The 21816-nt window shown below is 44.1% G+C and overlaps 1 protein-coding gene across 2 annotated transcripts; it reads right to left on the bottom strand.

Annotated features, from left to right (window-relative positions):
• Positions 1-23: 23 nt before the first annotated feature.
• LOC115141983 (integrin-linked protein kinase-like) lies at positions 24-21727 on the bottom strand. Of its 2 annotated transcripts, none has more exons than XM_029681426.2 (13): positions 21512-21727; positions 16366-16658; positions 6835-7000; positions 6057-6152; positions 5860-5956; positions 5662-5745; positions 5294-5379; positions 5006-5115; positions 4697-4824; positions 2404-2525; positions 2108-2207; positions 1828-1958; positions 24-1691 (listed from the first exon to the last, which is right to left on the bottom strand). In XM_029681426.2, exons 2-13 carry the CDS (start codon positions 16452-16454, stop codon positions 1542-1544), a joined length of 1359 nt encoding a protein of 452 aa, XP_029537286.1. In that variant the 5' UTR covers positions 16455-16658; positions 21512-21727; the 3' UTR covers positions 24-1541. The 2 variants fall into 2 exon arrangements, with proteins under 2 accessions (XP_029537286.1, XP_029537285.1); XM_029681425.2 differs by lacking the exon at positions 21512-21727 and adding an exon at positions 17830-17954.
• Between the last annotated feature and the right edge of the window lie 89 nt (positions 21728-21816).

The raw sequence follows: 21816 nt of genomic DNA, 5'->3' as shown, positions 1-21816 counted from the left end.
CAAGATCTTTCAGACTATATAAATTATTTTGATTTGTTTTTAATATACTTATATATAAATTACATAGTTTTGTATAAGACATGCTCGTTTTTGGCTTTTACTCTGGTGATTCAGCACAAATAAGCAAGCTGGTGGACAGAAAGAATGCATATTAAAAAAACAAATAAGTATTACATAGGTCAATAAAGGAGGAAATAACTCATATGGGGCTACAACAATGCAGAATGTTAATGTTATCCCCTTATTGTCCACTCTCCTGTGAAATGTTGGGAATCGCCTCAGGCATAAACATAGCCACAGAATTCAACAAAGCTGGGAGTTGAAGAAAACACATCCCAATGATCTGAGGGCAGAATATACAGTGGATGAAATGTTAAAAATGATGTAATAAGCATGTCAGATTTTTTTTCTCCATTTTGGTGTTCGGCAATATCCTGTGTTTTTCCCGGCTGTTCGGCACACATTTTTGTCGAGGCAAGTTTGGTCTACGTCCTTTCATTGGTGATTGGTCAACAGTAGAGACTCTTCAATGACTTGTTGTCGTTCAACGAGATTACACGTTTTCAGGCAAAAATATTTTACTTGAGAAATACTGCACCAAACATCTTAGATGTAAAATTGAGCGACTAAGACCTCTGCAAAAAGGTCAACATTAAACATGAATTCAGAATATTTTGAGGAAGTGTTATAGATATGTTGTTGTACGGCTTCTGAAGAGGGACAAAAAGTAATATTGCCGCTTTTTTCTTGTTTTTCAAGCAAATATCTTAAGGGTGTATGAGGCACAGATGGTCGCCTAGTCGAGTTCTGCTAGGAGCAACAAGAACCTAGTATGCGGACACCTAAGCACATGTAAAAAGTGGTTCTGCTCATTCCCCTGCACTTCCTGAAGAATACTGGACATTGAAATGCTTGGTCGGATAAATAGTCTAAGCAGGAGCAGTCCTATAATCCTGTTTGCATACATACAATTTGCCCTTGAAACAAAGTAAACCAGCCATACAGTACACACTCAGTTCCACAAGACAGGCTTCAGGCTAATATAGCAACAATGTTTTCGTAAGAGCTTTCATTAATCAGTAATAACAGGTTACAGGTCACTTTACAGTGTCTGACCCCTAGATAGTGAGACCCCCTCCAGAGTTAAAGGAAGCAGTGCAACAGACAGATTGTCATCCTGACCTCCACAGGTTATTCAGTCAAAGATAGAGGCTTGTACTCAGTCCACATGATTAGAGCACAACAGTCAGAACAGTCAACACTTAGCTCCTGCATGGACACGATGAGACAGTGACGTAGATGAAAGTACTGATAACTCATCTTGATAAGTAAATAAAAGAAAATCATAATCAAGAGTAAAACAAGTGACTGTCGCCATTTTAGTTTTCAGAGGCTTAAGTTACAGTGGCATTGAGGGCAGCAATAAGGAGTGAGAGTAGGTCTAAGGCAATACTGGTAAGCACCACATATTTGGATGATATCTGGGGCAAGATATCCAGGGGTTTAGGAGGGTAATTCAAGGCAGAGCAAAAAAGCAGTTTTCACTTGTCCTGCATTTTCTCCAGGATGGGCACGATCATGTCAAATTTAGGTCTCTTGGCTGGATCTTCGTTCATACAGATCTTCATGAGCTTGCAGATGTGGGGTGAGATGCCGGGAGGGATGGTGGGTCGTAGGCCTTCCAGGGCCACCTGAGGGCAGAACAGAGAGAGGGAACTATGTCAGAGACACTCTGGGAAGGACAAGACTAAACTGAGACTTGTGTTGAGATTCCCATGTTGTAATGAATCCTATAACTTCTAGCACCCTGAACTCAAGCGGTCTCACCTTCATGCCTATCTCCATGTTGGAGAGGTCAGCGAAGGGCACCTCCCTGGTCACCAGCTCCCATAGCAACACAGCGAAGCTCCACATGTCTGCTGACCGCCGGTTGATCTCCTCAGGCTTCTTCTGCAGGGCTGCATGGGCACAGGACAGACACAGAGGCAGAATCACACACATAGCTATAGGAGTTCCATACATTTTAGTTAGATAAAGCAATTATTTACATTCTCAAAAAGGTGAAATGCGGTAAGCAACAGAGAGAAAATGGCTGTGTGTGATGTACCTTCAGGGGCTACCCATGCTGGGGAGTACATCCTGCCTGGACACTGGAAGGAGAACTTGACGTCTGACATGCTGATCCTGGCGGTCATGTCCTCGTCAATCTGTCAAGGAATATCAGGTCATTATAACAGTGGGTTTCAAACACAATGAAGTCGCTCTGGATAAGAGCGTCTGCTAAATGACTTAAATGTAATGTAAATGTAAGTCATCCACCAAGGCATAAGAAGCATGAGTGAAACACATGACAACTACATCACCGTAGTGAATATGTACTGTTAATGTGAGTCCTTCTCTCACCATGACGCTCTTGCTGTTGAGAGAGTGTCGAGAGATCATGGGCTCGAGCGTGTGGAGGAAGGCCATCCCACAGGCAATGTCCAAAGCAAACTTCACCGCCTGTGTCTGGTCAACCACAAAGTCTGACAGACAATAGATCCATGGCAGTCATTTTCACACATTAGCAACAGCTGTAACATTGTACTCCTTCTCTAGTAACTAGTACAGTATGATTAGCTAAATCTTTTCCAATTCTTAAAAGCCTGAACTCTAAAACAAACATCCAGGCATATTCGATGAATCAAATCAAAAAACTTTATTTGTCACATATGCTGAATACAACATGTAGACCTTAACATGAAATGCTTACTTACAAGCCCTTTAACCAACAGTGTAGTTCAAGAAAGAGTTCAGAAAACATTTAGCAAATAAACTAAAGTTTAAAAAATAAAAGTAACAATAACGAGGCTATATACAGGGGGCACGGGTACCGAGTCAATGTGTGGGGATACAGCTTAGTCGAGGTAATTTGTACATGTAGGTAGGGGTGAAGTGACTATGCATAGATAATAAACAGCGAGTAGCAGCACTGGGGTGGGGGGTCAATGTAAATAGTCCGGTGGCCATTTGATGATTTGTTCAGCAGTCTTATGGCTAGGGGGTAGAAGCGTTGGTCCGCGTATGCTTTGAGTACACATCCTGGTAATGAATCTGGCCCCGCGGCTTTGTGAATGTTGACCTGTTTAAAGGTCTTGCTCACATCGGCTACCGAGAACGTTATCACACAGTCGTCCAGAACAGCTGGTGCTCTCATGCATGCTTTTTGCCTCAAATCGAGCATAAAAAACATTTAGCTCGTCTGGTAGGCTCCTGTTACTGGGCAACTCGTGTCTGGGTTTCCCTTTGTAGTGCATAATAGTTTTCAAGCCCTGACACATCCAACGAGCGTCAGAGCCATGGTGTAGTAGAATTCAATCTTAATCCTGTATTGACACTTTGCTTGTTTGATGATTCGTCAGAGGGCATAGCGGGATTTCTTATACGCATCCGGATTAGTGTCCCGCTCCTTGAAAGCAGCAGCTCTAGCCTTTAGCTCGATGCAGATGTTGCCTGTAAGCCATGGCTTCTGATTGAGCTATGTACGTACGGTCACTGTGGGGACGACGTTGTCGATGCATTTCTTGCTGAAGCCGATGACTGAGGTAGTATACTCCTCAATGGCATTGGATGATTCCCCGAAACATATTCCAGTCTGTGCTAGCAAAACAGTCCTGTAGCATAGCATCCGCGTCATCTGACCATTTGACAAATGGAGGGCAGGGGAGAGCTTTGTATGCATATCTGTGTGTGGAGTAAAGGTGGTTAAGAGTTTTTTTTCCCATCGGGTTGCACATGTGTCATGCTGGTAGAAATGAGGTAATACGGATTTAAGTTTGCCTGCATTAAAGTCCCCGGCCACTAGGAGCACCGCTTCTGGGTGAGCATTTTCTTCTTTGCTTCTGGCCTTAGAGTTAGTTGAGTGTGGTCTTAGTGCCAGCATCAGTTTGTAGTGGTAAATAGACAGCTATGAATAATATAGATGAGAACTCTCTTGGTAGACAGTGTGGTCTATAGCTTATCATAAGGTACTCTACCTCAGGTGAGCAAAACCTCGAGACATGTTTAATACTAGACATCGCGCACCAGCTGTTATTGACAAAGACACACACCCCCACCCCTAGTCTTACTAGACATAGCTTCTCTGTCCTGCCGGTGCATGGAAAATCCCGCCAGCTATATCCGTGTCGTCGTTCCAACATAAGATATGACTGTTTTTAATATCCCATTGGTAGGATAAGCTTGACCATAGGTCATCATTTTTATTTTCCAATGATTGCACATTGGCCAATAGAACAGATGGCAGCGGGGGTTTAACTCACTCGCCTACGAATTCTCAGAAGTCAGTACGACCTCAACCAATTTTTCTCCATCTTTTCTTCACGCACATGACGGGGATTAGGGCTTGTTCCCAAGAAAGCAGTATATCCTTCATGTCGGACTCGTTAAAGGAAAAATCTTCCAGTTCGAGTAGTCGCTGTTCTGATGTCCAGAAGTTATTTTCAGTCATAAAAGACGGTAGCAGCAACATTATGTACAAAATAAGGTTAAAAAAATAAGATACAAACAATGCAAACAAACAAACAAAATAGCACAATTGGCATATAAAACATCAGCCATCCCCTTCGGCGCCCTTCTCGTCTTTCCATGACCTTAACTCAACGTACTGTCCTACATTGGAAGTCTTTAGTACAATGCAGGTTAGTGTGGTACTCACCAGTGCCCTGGTGAAGCACGTTGTAGAGGGAGCCATAGGGCATCCAGTGTGTGATGATGATGGGGTGAGGGGCAGGAGGAGACTGACACGCTCCCAACATTGGCAGCACATTGGGGTGGGAGAATATCCTGGGATGGGCCCGAGGAAGAGGGTCACACATAGGGTGGGACATATGCGGGACAAACCAAAATAACTTCCATACAGATCAACAGGTCAGTAAATAAAAACGTGTAAGAGGCAGACAGACATATCCACAGAACAGGAGAAAATACACCTACAATGAACAACAAGCGGGTAAAACGTTATTACCTGAGTTTGGGATATTCCTCATTGAAGTCTCTGCTCTTTCTGGTGGACCAGTCGCGAACCTTCAACACTTTCACCACAACCTCATTCCCCTGCCAGCGTCCGTGCCACAACTAAAGAAAAAATGATTGAGACAAAGTTCCAGCATAACCTCCACAATATACAGTATAACTTGATGCAAAACATATGCTGATGTGTGTCAGTGTTTCAGAGATGAATCACTTTGTAACATGAGTTGCGGACATCAGTAACAGATAAAACAGCAGTCATGTAGAAACAACAGCTCCATACCTCTCCAGACTGGTTCTCATTGATCTTAGCCAGGAGGGAAAGCTGTTTGAAGTCAATGCCCGCTGCTTTGTTCAACGTGCCGTTACCTGCACGTATTGGCGCACAGAGGACAGAGTTGAAGAGCATAGCTAAAGCCCCAGGTCTGGCAAAAAGCCCTACTATTTCTGCACAATTTAGCACACTGAAAGGCAGTGGAAATGTCATCAGGCACCTTGGGGACTACCAGAGACCCCAGTGGGACATTTACTGGATGTTCATTCCTTCCTATAAACTGTGCCTGATATTCACTTCATTCACTTCTTGTTTTCTCCAAGCTTAGTAATGAAAAGCAGGCAGCTAGTAAATGGCTTTGTGGCTGTGGGACTTACGGGGTCGAGTTCTGGTGGTGCCTTTCCAGAACGTGTCCTTGAAGGGGACCTTGGTCAAACTCTGGCCCAACTTCTCTGCTTTCTCTGAGAGGGGGGCGAACACAAAGCACGCATTGATTAGGTAACAGGGCTAACACATAATAAATCACAGTTTTCTTGCCAACAATGGATGATGCAGAGTAATGGCATGTTGAATACCTTGGAGGGCTTCACGTAGGTGAGGTTTGGCTTTGTCCAGAGGAGTTTCTCCATACTTATTACAGATGTTCACCTGAGCTCCATTAGTCACCAGGTCCTGAGGAAGATAGACATCAATGTAACTCCAGTGATACATAAACTGTTGTTCACATAGAAATAGACAGTACCCACAGTAGACCACCAGGGGGCATACTGACCTCAGCCACTGGGTCCTGACCCCAGAAGCAGGCGTAATGCAGCGGTGTGTTGCCGTGCTCGTTGGCAGTGTTGACGTCTGCTTTGCACTGGATCAGCTAGGAGACCAAACCACAAGATTAGATTAGACACCACAAGGCTGTCCAGATCCTGTTTGGATTATATAGTGATGCTAGTAATCCACCTATGGCAGGCCTGGAAAAGGATTTCTCCTGTCTGCTCATACATTCCAGAGGTATTGTGACATGTCTAATATTAAACCAAATCATAACTGTGGTCTGCAGCACTACGAAACCAGAAACCTGTCATAGCAGACTAACACTACTGCATTGAATGATGTAAGATTTGAGAGTTACTCGAAGGAACAGAAAGATACAATTATTTTAAAGAAAATAACAGACTTGATTACCTAAGGCAAATCACTGTGTGTGTGTCAAAGTGTTTCATTTAGACTTGCTTAGGCTTGAGTTGAAGACGCTATGTTGCAACTGGGTACAGTTTAAAAACAATATCCATCCAACACTATTTGGGAAATGGTGCCAGTGTCTCTCCCCGTGAAATGACTGATGTCAGCACTGCAACAAGAGTAGACAAGTCTTAACCATGCAGTGAGTTTGGGTGTTGAGCAGCTATCAACTCTGGTTTCATAAGTTCCTTCCTGGGCTTTTATAGGGGAAGCAAAATCAACCTAAAGAGACCTTAATTGAACTCAAGTGTTTGTTTCTGTGATGTCTGTGTTTAAGTAGTGTGTGTGTGCAGTATGTGTCCAATCAGCCCCACCTTGCCCACGATGTCTCTGTGGCCGTGGCTGGAGGCCAGGTGCAGGGGCGTGTCATCTCCTCTGTTCATGACGTTGATGCGAGCCCCTCTCATGATGAGCATGTCCACCACGCTGGAGCGGCCTTCCCTGCAGGCCCAGTGGAGAGGACTGAAGCCATGGTCATCCCTGAGGACAGAATACAGCACCACATTAACATCACACCGTACTGCTTTCTGCTTACTACTAGCAATGAGGAAAGGGAAATGATATGAAAACATATTTATTTGTAAAATGACCAGAGGCTAAATATGACACCAACACAACCCTGTAATATAACAGCAGCATAGAACTGAAACTTCCTAGCAGGACTATTTATTGCTAAGTAATGGTGTAGGACTATCTGGATTCTCAGTGCTAAAGGATGTGAGATACTGCTACTTACAGCATAGGCCTGTTAGTAAATGTGAGGTAGGCAAACACTCCCTGTGCCTGCTAGGCCTAATGGCTGTGTGTCGATGCCTAATGGCATATAGAAACAATAAAATGCCTTGAAGTAAGCCTTCAAAGTGTTTATATCTATAGAAAACAGTAGAGTGGAATTAGGAAGTAGACAGGGGAATGCAGTGCAGCAAACTAGTGGGCAAAAACAGCTGATCCTGATTGATACTGAAATTCGGTCAACATCCAGCAAGGAAAGAGGAACTAAATGTGAACTCAGCCTGCCCTGCAGTCAGTCACAGCGACAGAGAAGATGTGCTTCTGGCAGTGGTAACCCATCCCACTCTGCCTTAGTCACAGTGACAGAAACACATGTTAGGACAGTGGCCTGACTGGCCTCAGTGACAGGACAGGAGTGACGCCTCCTTACTCCAGCATCCCAGCAATGACCTTGAGAACCTAACAGTAACAACGACAGTCAACCAGACAGTGGCAAGAGAGAGCTGGGATAGTGCTTTCAGTTCGATTGAAGTTTGGTACGTTGTGTAACGCTTTGTACTGAACGACACCTTTCACCAAAACGTTCAACGTTCTTGAACAGATGGACGTACGTTCGCTCCGTTTGGTGGGTGTGGCTTGAAGAATTAAGTGATGTAATTAAAAAGGGCAGCAGCCATGCTGACAGCGGTTCCGGACCTCAGCATCTCCAACCCTTCCCAATTTTTCAACTGGTCGTTCAGAACAGCACAATAAATGTTTAATTGAACATTTCATTACATTTGTTCATACTGAATGCAGCCCAGGCAGAGAATGTGTGCATGAAAAGGAAAGCTAAACAGAAAGAGGGACAGTCAGAGGGAGAGCTGGCCAGAGTATAGTAGTGAGGCAGTCAGGAAAGGGGGACTAAAACAACAGGCCAATCTTTCTCTGCAGGCCTTATAAGGGTCGGGGAGACTTCCTTCACCAGGGGCACACACGCACACACAACTCCCCAGCTGCTATGTCATCCTACATTTCTCTGGCTACTACTGCGTTCTCCTGTCACTGGCCTTCATCACCTCAGCCCCTCCCCACAGATCCCTCTCTCCCCCAGTCAACTCACAGAGCAACAGTTGGAGAGGAATTTGACGATGAAATTTCCATTCCCCACTCATTCCAGAATTTCAGAAGAATTTCATAGGGCTCTGATGAGCTTGTGATTTGTGCCAAGGTGTATGAACCTCTGCGTATAAATGAAATCATGCTGCACTTGCTAGAAAGACAGTGAGAGAGAAAAGTGCTGAATGCTTATATCTGGTGGTTGAGAACTGAGGGGTTATTGTGATGAAAGCAGGCCCTTTCCTGGAGTCCTAACCCTCCACTTCCACAACAACATACACACAGGAGACTGTGTTCCAGGGAAAACAGCCCCAATGAGGCCCACAGAGACCCTGCCTCCCCAGACACACACCATACGGAAATATGGGTGGATGACGTTGTATAGATGGGCTAAATCTGTTCTTACAGAGGCCCTCTCCAACAGACAATGGCTCTCAAGCAGAGTTCATTCTACAGCTGCACGATATAGGCCCCCAAAAAATCTAATTGCAATGATTATTTTACCCCTTTTTCTCCCCAATTTCATTGTATCCAATTGTTTAGTAGTTACTATCTTGTCTCATCGCTACAACTCCCGTACGGGCTCGGGAGAGACGAAGGTTGAAAGTCATGTGTCCTCCGATACACAACCCAACCAAGCCGCATTGCTTCTTAACACAGCGCCATCCAACCCGGAAGCCAGCCGCTCCAATGTGTCGGAGGAAACACCGTGCACCTGGCAACCTTGGTTAGCGCACAATGCGCCCGGCCCGCCACAGGAGTTGCTGGTGCGCGATGAGACAAGGATTTCCCTACCGGCCAAACCCTCCCTAACCCGGACGACGCTAGGCCAATTGTGCATCGCCCCACAGACTGGTTACGACAGAGCCTGGGCGCCAACCCAGAGTCTCTGGTGGCGCTGCAGTATATAATTGCAATTATTTTAACCAAATATTGCAATTTGACACACGATCAAAACACAAGTCAGTATAAATGTATGTACACATTATGTGTGAGTGAGTGTTTGTGTGTTGGAGTATCAGTGTGTCTGTAGAGCCCTGTGAGTGGGCATAGAGACAAAAATAAAACTGTCAATGAGAATACAAGGTCAGCTCAGATAGTCCGTGTAAGCTACTTTGTTAGCTATTTATCAATCGTATTGCTTGGGGATAGAAGCGGTTAAAGAGCCTGTTGGTGCCAGACTTGACGCACCGGTACCGCTTGCCGTGCAGAGAGAATAATCTATGGCTTGGGCGGTTGGAGTCTAACGAATTTCTGGGCCTTCCTACCTCACCTCCTGATATAGATGTCCTGGATGGCAGGAAGTTTGTTTAATTACCCTTTAAAATCAAATGCACAGGCACCTAGACCATTTGGTTAACCTGGACATTTTACTTCATATTATGAGGAATGTCTTACCTTGCTTTAAAGTAGCGTATAACCAAAATCCCACCATAGAAACACGGAGGCAATTATTTGAGGCTTCCTCATATGCGTTCTCCTGTTCAATTGGTTCTTTCCACTTATTTTATTGTCTTGCAGCCAAAGGCAGCATTCCTAGTCATATTAGCAACCCATGATAAATTGTTGCATCTTTAGATCTCTCCTCTCAAAATTTCAAACAGATATTTCCATCTCTGTCCATGAAACTGTGGTGCACATTTTAGAAGTGTTTCCCCACCAAGTGCATTACGGAACATTCACACATAGACCTACCGCCATGTGTACATTGCTGCGCCTAGTGTGAAGAAATACTAATTCATCAAAGTGGTGTATGTCCACGACTTAGATACCCATCGTGGGGACTAAGTGAGTATACGCAATACACACTAAACAATATGTGGGTGGGGCCTCCTGAGTGGCGCAGCGATCTAAGGCACTGCACCGCAGTCACTACAGCCGGCCACGACCGAGAGACCCAAGAGGTCCAGCGTCGTCCGGGTTAGGGGAGGGTCTGGCCGGCCCAGGATGTCCTTGTCTCATCGCGCAATAGCGACTCCTGTGACAGAGGAATGTATTTTTGATTGCGTGCAGGGCCTTAAATTTGGCAGAAGCAATCAGGCCTGAGTAGTGTAGAGCCTGAATATTGTGGGCATGGGTAGAGCTCAAGCTTAAAATGAATGCCTGTGCAGGGCTCTTACCCAGGCCAATGAATCAGTCAGTGGAGACAGGACAGGGGGGGTGTCGCCGACCTTTTCCAGCCGGTTGCCCAGGGAGCTTCAGAAGGGCTTTCTCCTGCCGTCCTGGCCCCACCTCAGGCAGTTCCACCTGCCAACAGGGCTCAGATCGGCAGACGGAAGAACTCCGTCTACACTCTGTCTCTACGCTGAGCTCACAGTGAGATCATATGACAAACATCAATGGCCTGATATGGATCTACTCAATTCTCTTTCACACTAGTCTATTTGAATACTGTAAAAAAATACATTTAAAAAAATCACAAATAACAAGCCATCCACAGAAATGAGAGCCAAGCTACCAATTAAAGAGGCATGACCGTGATTTGAGAAATCTCATACTGGTTTAGTGTGACTGTAGTCTACAGTAAGATTAGTTGCAGCTGGCTCCAGTGGGAGCTGGGAAGGCCCAGCTGGCTCCAGAGGGAGCTGGGAAGGCCCAGAGGGTAGGGCTGGCTACAGTGGGAGCTGGGAAGGCCCAGAGGGTTGAGCTGGCTACAGTGGGAGCTGGGAAGGCCCAGAGGGTACAGCTGGCTCTACAGTTCACACACTAGTCCAGGGCCAGCCCCTCCAACACAGACATACCGTTATGTTAATGACCCTCCCAGACTACTGTCTGCTCTGCCCAGTCAGGTGCTGGGCTATATGGGTTAACTACACTACCACCCTTCCACCAGGGAATTAAATATAAACAGCATTCTGTGACCGTACACAATCCACCCTCCCTCTTCACCAAACAAGGAGCCTCTAACTCATTACCATGGTATGTCACAGCACTGATTTAAGGCCTAATGATGTTCACCCACAGCAGAACTCTACAGAAGTGAAACTATAATTCATGTTGAGGATGATTTATTCTTGAATGTGCTTTTATTATAGCTACAGATAGTAGGCCTACAGCCATGGTTGACACTCCTTTACCACCCAGCAGACTGGCAGAACAGTCCACACACACCACATTATGAAGAGTGGGGGTTGGGCAGAGCCAGGGAGTCATTTTTGTAATGTTCTGGTGTCAGCTATTTTTTTAATGCTAAGTGGACCAAGTACACCGACTGTCTGAACCACCTGCGTTTACACAGGCAGCCCAATTCATATCTTTTGACCAATTTATCAGCTTTTTTTTTTGCCAATAAATTGGCCTGTGTAGACACAGCCAATATTATCTTTAAGAGTTTTGATCTTCAGTGCAGGAATAAAAACTCAGAGATAGGTGTAAGACATAAAATAAGAACTACGGTAGAGTAGGCCTAAATGGAAGATCAGACTTCACGACATACCCAACCAGACTGCACTTCAAAAAAATACGGCACTCATTAGCATACGTTTGTAATTAGCTGGTCCATCATGAGGAAATGTTGAGGGGAAATGAGTGGCACTATCTAATACCACTGGGAGAGGAGTACAGGAAACAGAAGAATGCACGAGAGGAAGGTGTTATGGCTCTGCCACTGCCTCTGCATTCTTTCTGCAAAAACTGAAGACACACAAACATGTTTCCATCTACGGTAAAGTCACTCCGGTGACTAACTCATGAAGCTGGTTGAGAGAATGCCAAGCGTGTGCAAAGCTGTCATCAAGGCAAAGGGTGACTACTTAAACAAATCAAAATATATTTGAGTTTCTTCTAACACTTTTTTGGGTTACTACATGATTACATATGTTCTTCACTATTATTTTACAATGTGGAAAATTGTAAAGATAAAGAAAAACCCTTGAATGAGTAGGTGTCCAAACTTGACTGGTACAGTATATCTACAGAAATAAGACAGGTCTTGCTTCTGTTGCCTGTTTGAATGTTTACTATTCTGTAAAGACTATACTTTTTCTCTCTCATTAGTACAGACGAATGTATTTAGTGCTGTTTACAATGTACCAAACAGGCAGAAAGATATTGAAATCTAACAGCTCCTGTTTGTCACACATATGCATGCAGCTCTCGCTCCTACGCCCCCATTTTTCTTGATCTCCTTATTGTTATTACAATTATGATCATTATTATAATAATAATATTAAGTAATGTCGTTATCATTAGTAGGCTTGGTATAGCATCCTTGTATAACCACCATCGAGCTGTAGGCCTAAGAGCGCAACCTGTTTAGTCTAAAGCCTATACTTCAATATATAGACTACTGTATCAATCATTCAAGCCATCACACAGCATACAGAGACATTCATGCATTGACATGCAATCAAGCATTCTAGTTTTAAAATGTAATAACAAAGGGAGCTTTGAATAATTAGCCTAAACAATAAACCACAATTCACAAATGCATGCAACTGTTTTTTATGCTGTAATAAAGGCCATATATCTCTTTATTGTTAAAACACTCTGCTACACTTATTTACTGTTGCTTACACAGTTGGTCAGTGTGAGGGACAGCCAGAGGGAGATGGTCAGAAAGTGATATTTTAATCTAACAACAACAACTGTTTGGCACACATAATACTCCCAAAAGGCTTGATCCTATACCCTCCCCTTTCTTGATTTCCTGTCATTTCCAAGACTAAGTCATATGTTTTCCACAGATCTGACTTCCCCTTTCCGTCCTGCGCAACAAGTAAACATTTGCCCGTTTGTAATGTATTTTTCACGTCACGTGTTACGGTGTTCACAGTTTATTAAAACCAATTTATTGTTGTGATTATGTTAGGCTATAGGTCAGATGCATGTGATGCTTACATGTTTCACATAACAAGAGCAAGGGTTGAGGGAATAGCAAATGTTTTTCATAAACAAATTAAGGATTTCATTAACAGAACTTTTCAGTCAGAAACAAGAAAGAAACTAAATGGCTGAAATTGAGACATCTGTGGCATTGTGTTGTGTGACAAAACTGCACATTTGAGTGGCCTTTTATTGTCCACAGCCCAAGGTGCATCTGTATAATGATCATGCTGTTGGATCAGCTTCTTGATAAAACACACCTGTCAAGTGGATGGATTATCTTGACAAAGGAGAAATGCTCACTAACAGGGATGTAAACAACTTTTTTTGCATATGGGACATTTTTGGGATGTCTTTACATTTTGGGAACACTTTACATGTTGAGTTTATATTTTTGTTCAGTATGTATGTATGCAGGTACAAGTCAAAAGTTATAAAATAACACATGGAATGAAGTGTGCCTTGAATTCTAAACAAATCACTGAGTGTCACCAGCAAAGCACTCCCACACCATAACACCACCTCCTACATGCCTCACGGTGGGAACTACACATACAGAGATCGGTTCACCAAAAATCTCCAATTTGGACTCATCAGATTAAAGGACACATTACCACTGGTCTAATGTTCATTGTTTGTGTTTCTTGGTCCAAGCAAGTCTCTTCTTATTATTGGTGTCCTTCAGTAGTGGTTTCTTTGCAGCAATTCGACCATGAAAGCCTGATTCACGCAGTCTCATCTGAACAGTTGTCTGTTACTTGAACTCTGAAGCATTTATTTGGGCTGCCATTTTTGAGGCTGGTAACTCTAATGAACTTATCCTCTGCAGCAGAGTTAACTGTGTATTCCATTCCTGTGGCGGTCCTCATGAGAACCAATTTCATCATAGCGCTTGATGGTTTTTGCAACTGCACTTGAAGAAACTGTGCAGTAAAACATCTGGCAGTGCTCTGTGTGGGACTGTGTTTTGCTTCACTGCATACATGGCTCCTCCCACACAGTTTACCTTGAGGATACTGTTAACAGTAGAACGTTCTCATCTCCTAGGTGTGGACACAATGACGCATTGGTAGCTGCAATGAACAGCACAAGGAAGCAGGATTGGACCCCCGTCTCTGTCAACGTGGCCCCTGCCACTCTCACCATCCTCACCAGAGAGGTAGTTACTAACTAACCCATCCACACCGTCATCTCTGTTACACAGAGTATTAGTAGGGGTCATGTCAGAATGGCTCTCTCCTGACTGATGTGTCCCCTTGTCCTCCCCAGACTGAGGAGGTTGTGTCAGAGTGCCGGGTGTGGTCAAAAGACCAACTAGTGAAAAACAAAAAAATGGTCATAACTGGGCCGCCTGTCTTAAAGCTGCCCCACAGGAGAATTCTCTCTCTGCCTGCCTGTCACACACACATTTGTTTCCTCTGTCCAGCCCACAACAATTCTCTGGCTTACACTCCTCCCCTTTTCACATGCTCATTTTTGGAGGGTTGTAGAGCGTTCCCCAGAGGCTTGCGTGTTATTCCTTGTAAGGACATTTAGCATTCCACTACACTGCATCTTGCATTTACATTTTTGCACCCAGACGGACACAGAAAGGAGCTCACAATCACCTTTACTTTAACTAGCAGTAACTGAGAAAGTGTGGAATAGGGATATATAGGACATGGTGGGATTCAACAGGGAAGATGTGGATGTTTGTACAGTCGGCTATAAAAACCCATGCAATCACAGTTATAGCAGGGGCTGAAAGGCCCAGTATGGAAGTGTCTTCCCCACGGGGAAAAATATACATCACCCTGACCAATAAGGAGGACATAACAGGCAATCAGCTAATGGAGAAGGGCCACGTGTTCGAGTGGCCGTGTACACTCACACAAATAAAATCCATGCATCTGTATACCATAGGCTACTTACAACAGTATGAACACAAATAAAAAAAACAATGAAAGCTGGTCAAAATATCTCAGCATAATGCTCTGTAACGTCTAAGCAAGGTAGTCAACAATCAAGCCTCCGCATGAGAGTGAGATGAACAGCTTCAGACAGCATTCCCTGGGGGCAACAATTATGTCTCTATAGTTCTATCTGGATGCAGATAGGCATGAATATAGAACTCATGTCACCCTCCTCCAGAAATGTCTGAGTTCCATCAGTGGGGACAAGCCCTGCCAAGTTTCCCTTTACTGAGTCACCCGAGGATATTTACAGTAGAAGAGGCCAGGATGCATGATGAAGCCTGCTTTCTAATGGACCTCCAAATGCAACCATTAGAGCTAGGCTATAGGTTAGCAGTCTATAATAGAGTCAAATGAAAACAGCCACACAAAAATAGCTAAGGCAGGAAGCACCAAATATTTTTGTAGTTGTAGCATCTTTGCTCGGTCTTTGCCCAGTAACCTAATACAAATAGGTAGTCAACAAACAGATTTCAGGGCAGTGGTAATGAGAAAACATATCCAAGACATCTGCCATCCTTTAGCTTCATTTAAAGTTCCCATACCAGGCCAAGTCACGTGTCCGGAAAGCAGTGGGTTCCAATCTCAGGTCAAGTTCACAGAGTTGGGGAGTCGGGCTGGCTGGGAGCCCAGCAACAAACAACCCTCACACTCCTCGACGACAACATCAAAAGAAAGACGATGACTGTGCAATTAATTACCCAGCAATATTTGCCATCAGCTTTTTATGTACTAGTAAACCAAAACAGATCCATGTCCTCTCGTTGTACATGGGATGATGTGGTGGGTCTCTGTACATTTCTGGAAGCTTTCCCGTTTCAGCTGTGTGGAACTAATTATCGGCACACAACTCAAGGCTCATAACATCACAGGGGATTGGCGAAGAACAGACGTAAAAGTATTAAATGCCTAAATCTGAATCCCTCGAATGACTCCTCCAAGCAACTGTGTAATTTGTGTATTTTGCTATGGAATAATGACTGAGCAGTCCAACATTTGGGTGTGACAACCTATTTTGACATCTAAGGGTGAGTCCAATAGATATGTGGCTTCCTGATAGCTGGTCACAAGTTGCTGTGAAGCCTATATACATGCATGATTCTGAGACTTGATACTGAGACTTGATAGCAGGTGACATAACATCCTTTTACAATGCAATTCAACATCAGAAAGTTGTTTTTGAGACACTCTGAGCACAATAAAAATGTATTTTAAAAAGTACTGATAAGTTAGACTTACCCCTGATTCAGGTCATTCTCTGTGTTGTCCAACCACAGGCGAACAGCTACTGCGTTGCCTTCCCGGCACTGGGTAAAAATATCATCCATGATGGCTCACTCGGCTTCTTCTGTTAACTTACACTGAGAGGCGGTGATGGGACTGGAGTGTGAGAACTGGAATACACAAGGGAGGCAGCCTAAGGAATTCAGGGGTGGCCTGGAGTGCATTCGTCCCTCAAAGGAGAGAACAGCTACAGTCAGGGACCAGACGGGAGACGTACAGCTACACTACAGCGAACCAGTGGCACATATCTGAAAAGACAAACATGAGAAGGATGATAATCACCGGATATAACTACATGCTTTTAAATACATTCTAAGCATGATAGGGAACACTGTTTCAACTTCCAACCAATGCATAGACTAATAGATGTTGTGATTGACCCAACACCTGGTCGTGACTCAAACCATCTGTTCTGGGACAGATGACGAGCTGTGCTGTAACCCACTACATTTTGAAACCCTGTTTGAACAATTTCCTTAAGGCTTCTCAGGACTAGAAGAATACAAACTGTAAAAGAAAAGAAAAAGTAAATGCATATGCCTTGTGGTGTACTGTGGGTTACATAGCTAGGCTACATACAATTCATCATTTTTGTTTTAGTGAAGACTGATTCTAACTTCATAGATGAATGTATTGGTAAAGCCAAGGTGACATATTAATGCTAAACACGTATCCTGGATATTAGCTTACATGCATACAGATAAATAAACCATGAGACCCATGGCATGAGCTGTGGCTGTTAGGGAGCATTCCAAATGCCATTTGACTAACGTTAGCTAATACCATAAAGCTAGCTAATTCACCTGACAGAGTATGCAATTACTAGTTGGCAATTACTAGTTGGCTATAGCCATATAACTAGCTAGCCTAGTTAGTGATGCGATTTATTTGGGATGAATCCAAATGTTACTCCGTGTAAGTTACAGTGTTCAAAGAACGTGTATTCTTGTGTGAACCACAATCAGGAATTACTAGCTAGACAGACCAACATGAACTTGTCATAGCTAGCCACTAAGCTAGCTGGCCCGAAGCTCCTACCCGGCTTTCCAGATAGCTTGCTGGCTAGTAACGTTAGCAGTAGTTTAAACGTTTTGGATACCCGTGTAAGAGAATAGGCTGCTGAAAAAGTCCAATGCTATACTGTGGCTAGTTACTGTCCTAAGTACCTAACAACTTTGTTTCACAACAAGTTATACATAGTTTCATTATAAACGCCCCGTAAGGAGGGATACCGTTGAAGAAGTTTCAATCAGTTTGTTACTAGTTGACGCTTCTTTGGCCAGTCCCTTTTTCCTCGCCTTCTTATTTGACTTCAGACCAGATGCCTGAAGCTAGCAATCTCGATAGCAAACAAACCCGAGAAATAGGACGATTTAAGTGTGAATACATCAATGTAAAAATGCACTTAGTTTTACTTACCCGATGGATTCAAACAGCATAGATAATTCGACTGAGAAATAGTTAGTTATACTGAGATTGAAGCAGACTGTCTACGTCCCCAATGTCCACACCCTCGTCGTCGTTTTACGTGGGAGAAAAACGATTTGGCCTCGTCCACTACCAAATGCCCCATACTAGCGCCCTCTACCGGAAAACATACTATTCTTTCTTGCGTGAAGATACACCTCCGTTCCTCCAGGGCACGTTTTTCCCTCGGGTTTTAATGACACCTTTAATTTAGGGCTAGCTTTTTATATTAATTTCACCGAACCCAACATGACAACAAACATGTCCGTTAAGAAGTCTCTGCTGGGGGGGAAGACGAGAGTTTGAGGAGAGAACAGTCAAAGTGTCTTCCAGACTTAATGATGAAAAGCTTGTTTTGTCTGTGGCCATGGATCTTGGATGGTAATTCAAAATATAGGGGAAACTCCAAGATAGTAAGGAGTTTTACGCTTTGAGAATTATTGCTGAGATATGTCATAAATAACTCACTGTAAATGCAATGCCTCATCATTTCCACTAGGGAGCTGTATAAACCAGCTCTTCTCTACAGTGATAGGCAGATGAGTTGAAGAGGCATAGCCCCCAAGCTGCCTGCAGATATAGGTTCACTCAAAGAATTTAAAGAGACAAAAATATGAAATTTCATTCTGCTTGTCTCCTTTGTTCCAGCGGTTTAGGGGTGTTCCACTGTGTTACATTAGACGGCTCAGACACAAGAGGTATGTGGCAGGGTCTACAGTCAATCACGGACTACAAGAAGAAAACCAGCCCAGTCACGGACCAGGATGTCTTGCTCCCAGGCAGACTAAATAACTTTTTTGCCCGCTTTGAGGACAATACAGTGCCACTGACACGGTCTGCAACGAAAACATGCGGACTCTCCTTCACTACAGCCGAGGTGAGTAAAACATTTAAACGTGTTAACCCTCGCAAGGCTGCAGGCCCAGACGGCATCCCCAGCCGCGCCCTCAGAGCATGCGCAGACCAGCTGGCCGGTGTGTTTACGGACATATTCAATCAATCCCTATACCAGTCTGCTGTTCCCACATGCTTCAAGAGGGCCACCATTGTTCCCGTTCCCAAGAAAGCTAAGGTAACTGAGCAAAACGACTACCGCCCCGTAGCACTCACTTCCGTCATCATGAAGTGCTTTGAGAGACTAGTCAAGGACCATATCACCTCCACCCTACCTGACACCCTAGACCCACTCCAATTTGCTTACCGCCCAAATAGGTCCACAGACGATGCAATCTCAACCACACTGCACACTGCCTTAACCCACCTGGACAAGAGGAATACCTATGTGAGAATGCTGTTCATCGACTACAGCTCGGCATTCAACACCATAGTACCCTCCAAGCTCGTCATCAAGCTCGAGACCCTGGGTCTCGACCCCGCCCTGTGCAACTGGGTACTGGACTTCCTGACGGGCCGCCCCCAGGTGGTGAGGGTAGGCAACAACATCGCTGATCCTCAACACTGGGGCCCCACAAGGGTGCTTTCTGAGCCCTCTCCTGTACTCCCTGTTCACCCACGACTGCGTGGCCACGCACGCCTCCAACTCAATCATCAAGTTTGCGGACGACACAACAGTGGTAGGCTTGATTACCAACAACGACGAGACGGCCTACAGGGAGGAGGTGAGGGCCCTCGGAGTGTGGTGTCAGGAAAATAACCTCACACTCAACGTCAACAAAACTAAGGAGATGATTGTGGACTTCAGGAAACAGCAGAGGGAACACCCCCCTATCCACATCGATCGAACAGTAGTGGAGAGGGTAGTAAGTTTTAAGTTCCTCGGCATACACATCACAAACAAACTGAATTGGTCCACTCACACAGACAGCATCGTGAGGAAGGCGCAGCAGCGCCTCTTCAACCTCAGGAGGCTGAAGAAATTTGGCTTGTCACCAAAAGCACTCACAAACTTCTACAGATGCACAATCGAGAGCATCCTGGCGGGCTGTATCACCGCCTGGTACGGCAACTGCTCCACCCACAACCGTAAGGCTCTCCAGAGGGTAGTGAGGTCTGCACAACGCATCACCGGGGGCAAACTACCTGCCCTCCAGGACACCTACACCACCCGATGTTACAGGAAGGCCATAAAGATCATCAAGGACAACAACCACCCGAGCCACTGCCTGTTCACCCCGCTATCATCCAGAAGGCGAGGTCAGTACAGGTGCATCAAAGCTGGGACCGAGAGACTGAAAAACAGCTTCTACTCAAGGCCATCAGACTGTTAAACAGCCACCACTAACATTGAGTGGCTGCTGCCAACACACTGACACTGACTCAACTCCAGCCACTTTAATAATGGGAATTGATGGGAAATGATGTAAAATATATCACTAGCCACTTTAAACAATGCTACCTAATATAATGTTTACATACCCTACATTATTCATCTTATATGCATACGTATATACTGTACTCTATATCATCTACTGCATCCTTATGTAATACATGTATCACTAGCCACTTTAACTATGCCACCTTGTTTACATACTCATCTCATATGTATATACTGTACTCGATACCATCTACTGAATCTTGCCTATGCTGCTCTGTACCATCACTCATTCATATATCTTTATATACATATTCTTTATCCCCTTACACTGTGTATAAGACAGTAGTTTTGGAATTGTTAGTTAGATTACTTGTTGGTTATTACTGCATTGTCAGAACTTGAAGCACAAGCATTTCGCTACACTCGCATTAACATCTGCTAACCATGTGTATGTGACAAATAAAATTTGATTTGATTTGATGTTATGCCTCAAAAATCAAGGTTACACTCAGTCTTAACCCTTGTTGTCTTAAGGGTCATGTTAAACAGCAGAGAAAACCCCCTAAATGATATTTTTTCAACTTGAAATTTGATGACTTTTCCTAGAGCCTAAATGCTGCAGTTGTGGTGGTGAACATGCACCTGCATTTCTGAAGTGTCCTGTTAGGCTGAAGGAGACGGAGGTGGTAAGAGTAAGGGCTGTCTCCTATCCGGAGGCAGTGAGAAGAGTGAAGTTGAATAAGTAATGGTATTAGGAGTAGAGACACAAGATGTTCCTTGTCAACAGAGGGATCCTGACATGTCGCATGTTAAGAAGATGGACTTTGTAGCGTTTATTACTTTGGTTATCAACTGCACAGTGCAAAGAGATAAAAATCTGAGAAATTAGCCATCATTGTAAACGCGGCTCAGCGTTTTTTGGGACTCAAGAGGATTTTTAGAGCCATTAACAAGGAAGCCTGCTGATTAATGCTCCGTCCTCATAGGGATGTGATTTGAATGTGACTGAAATAGTGGGATGGTTGTTTGATTCATTTTTGTATTATCTCAGGCCCCCCGCAATGAAATATATTATTATTTATTTGTTTCAATACCCCATACAGTAGGTAGCGTAGTCTGCCATAAAACTTTAAAGAAGAAGGGGGGGGTCTACAACAGACCCATGTTTGGAAAGTCTGTTTAATAATACGTTCCTTTTAGATATTTTGTCTTAAATTTCCCCTTCATAATGACCAACAGTCTTGCCCACCAGCGCAATAAGTTTAAATGGAATTGTATTTAACTTTTGGCTTCCCACGGACTGTTTTTGTGGAACTCAATACATTTGAAAGCGACGCTAGGGAATCTAAAAGCACCTACCCGTTTTCTCGATTTTCGTCAACAGTCGATTGCTTGCCTTACTACTCAAATGCTATGTTTGAGTGTCAGTGATCACTTTCAGGCGCTAATGGTGCAACTGGGAACTCTTTCTTTTGTTTTATCAACTGGGAACTCGGAAAAGGGATGAGGTGAAGTCATAACGGAAAAGTCGGAGCCCGAGTTTCCGACATTGAATATGAAATTGGATGACCATTCAAAAGATTTTTCAGTCAGAGATCGTTTTTTTCCAATTGTTTCATGTAGGGAGGCCTCTCAACACGTCATATCCTGTTTGTGCGCGTGTG

This window comes from Oncorhynchus nerka, linkage group LG14 (genome assembly GCF_034236695.1).
Source record: "Oncorhynchus nerka isolate Pitt River linkage group LG14, Oner_Uvic_2.0, whole genome shotgun sequence".
NCBI lineage: Eukaryota > Metazoa > Chordata > Actinopteri > Salmoniformes > Salmonidae > Oncorhynchus > Oncorhynchus nerka.
This window is presented reverse-complemented; position numbering and strand designations above follow the sequence as displayed.

What these genes read in the sequence shown, in the direction of transcription:
- LOC115141983 (XM_029681426.2), bottom strand. Translation starts at nt 16,454, where the DNA reads ATGGATGATATTTTTACCCAGTGCCGGGAAGGCAACGCAGTAGCTGTT. An exon ending in GAGAATGACCTGAATCAGGG is followed by an intron (nt 7,001 to 16,365) that starts GTAAGTCTAACT and finishes TTCTGTCCTCAG; the next exon opens with GGATGACCATGGCTTCAGTC. An exon ending in ATGAGAACCAGTCTGGAGAG is followed by an intron (nt 5,116 to 5,293) that starts GTATGGAGCTGT and finishes TTTTTTCTTTAG; the next exon opens with TTGTGGCACGGACGCTGGCA.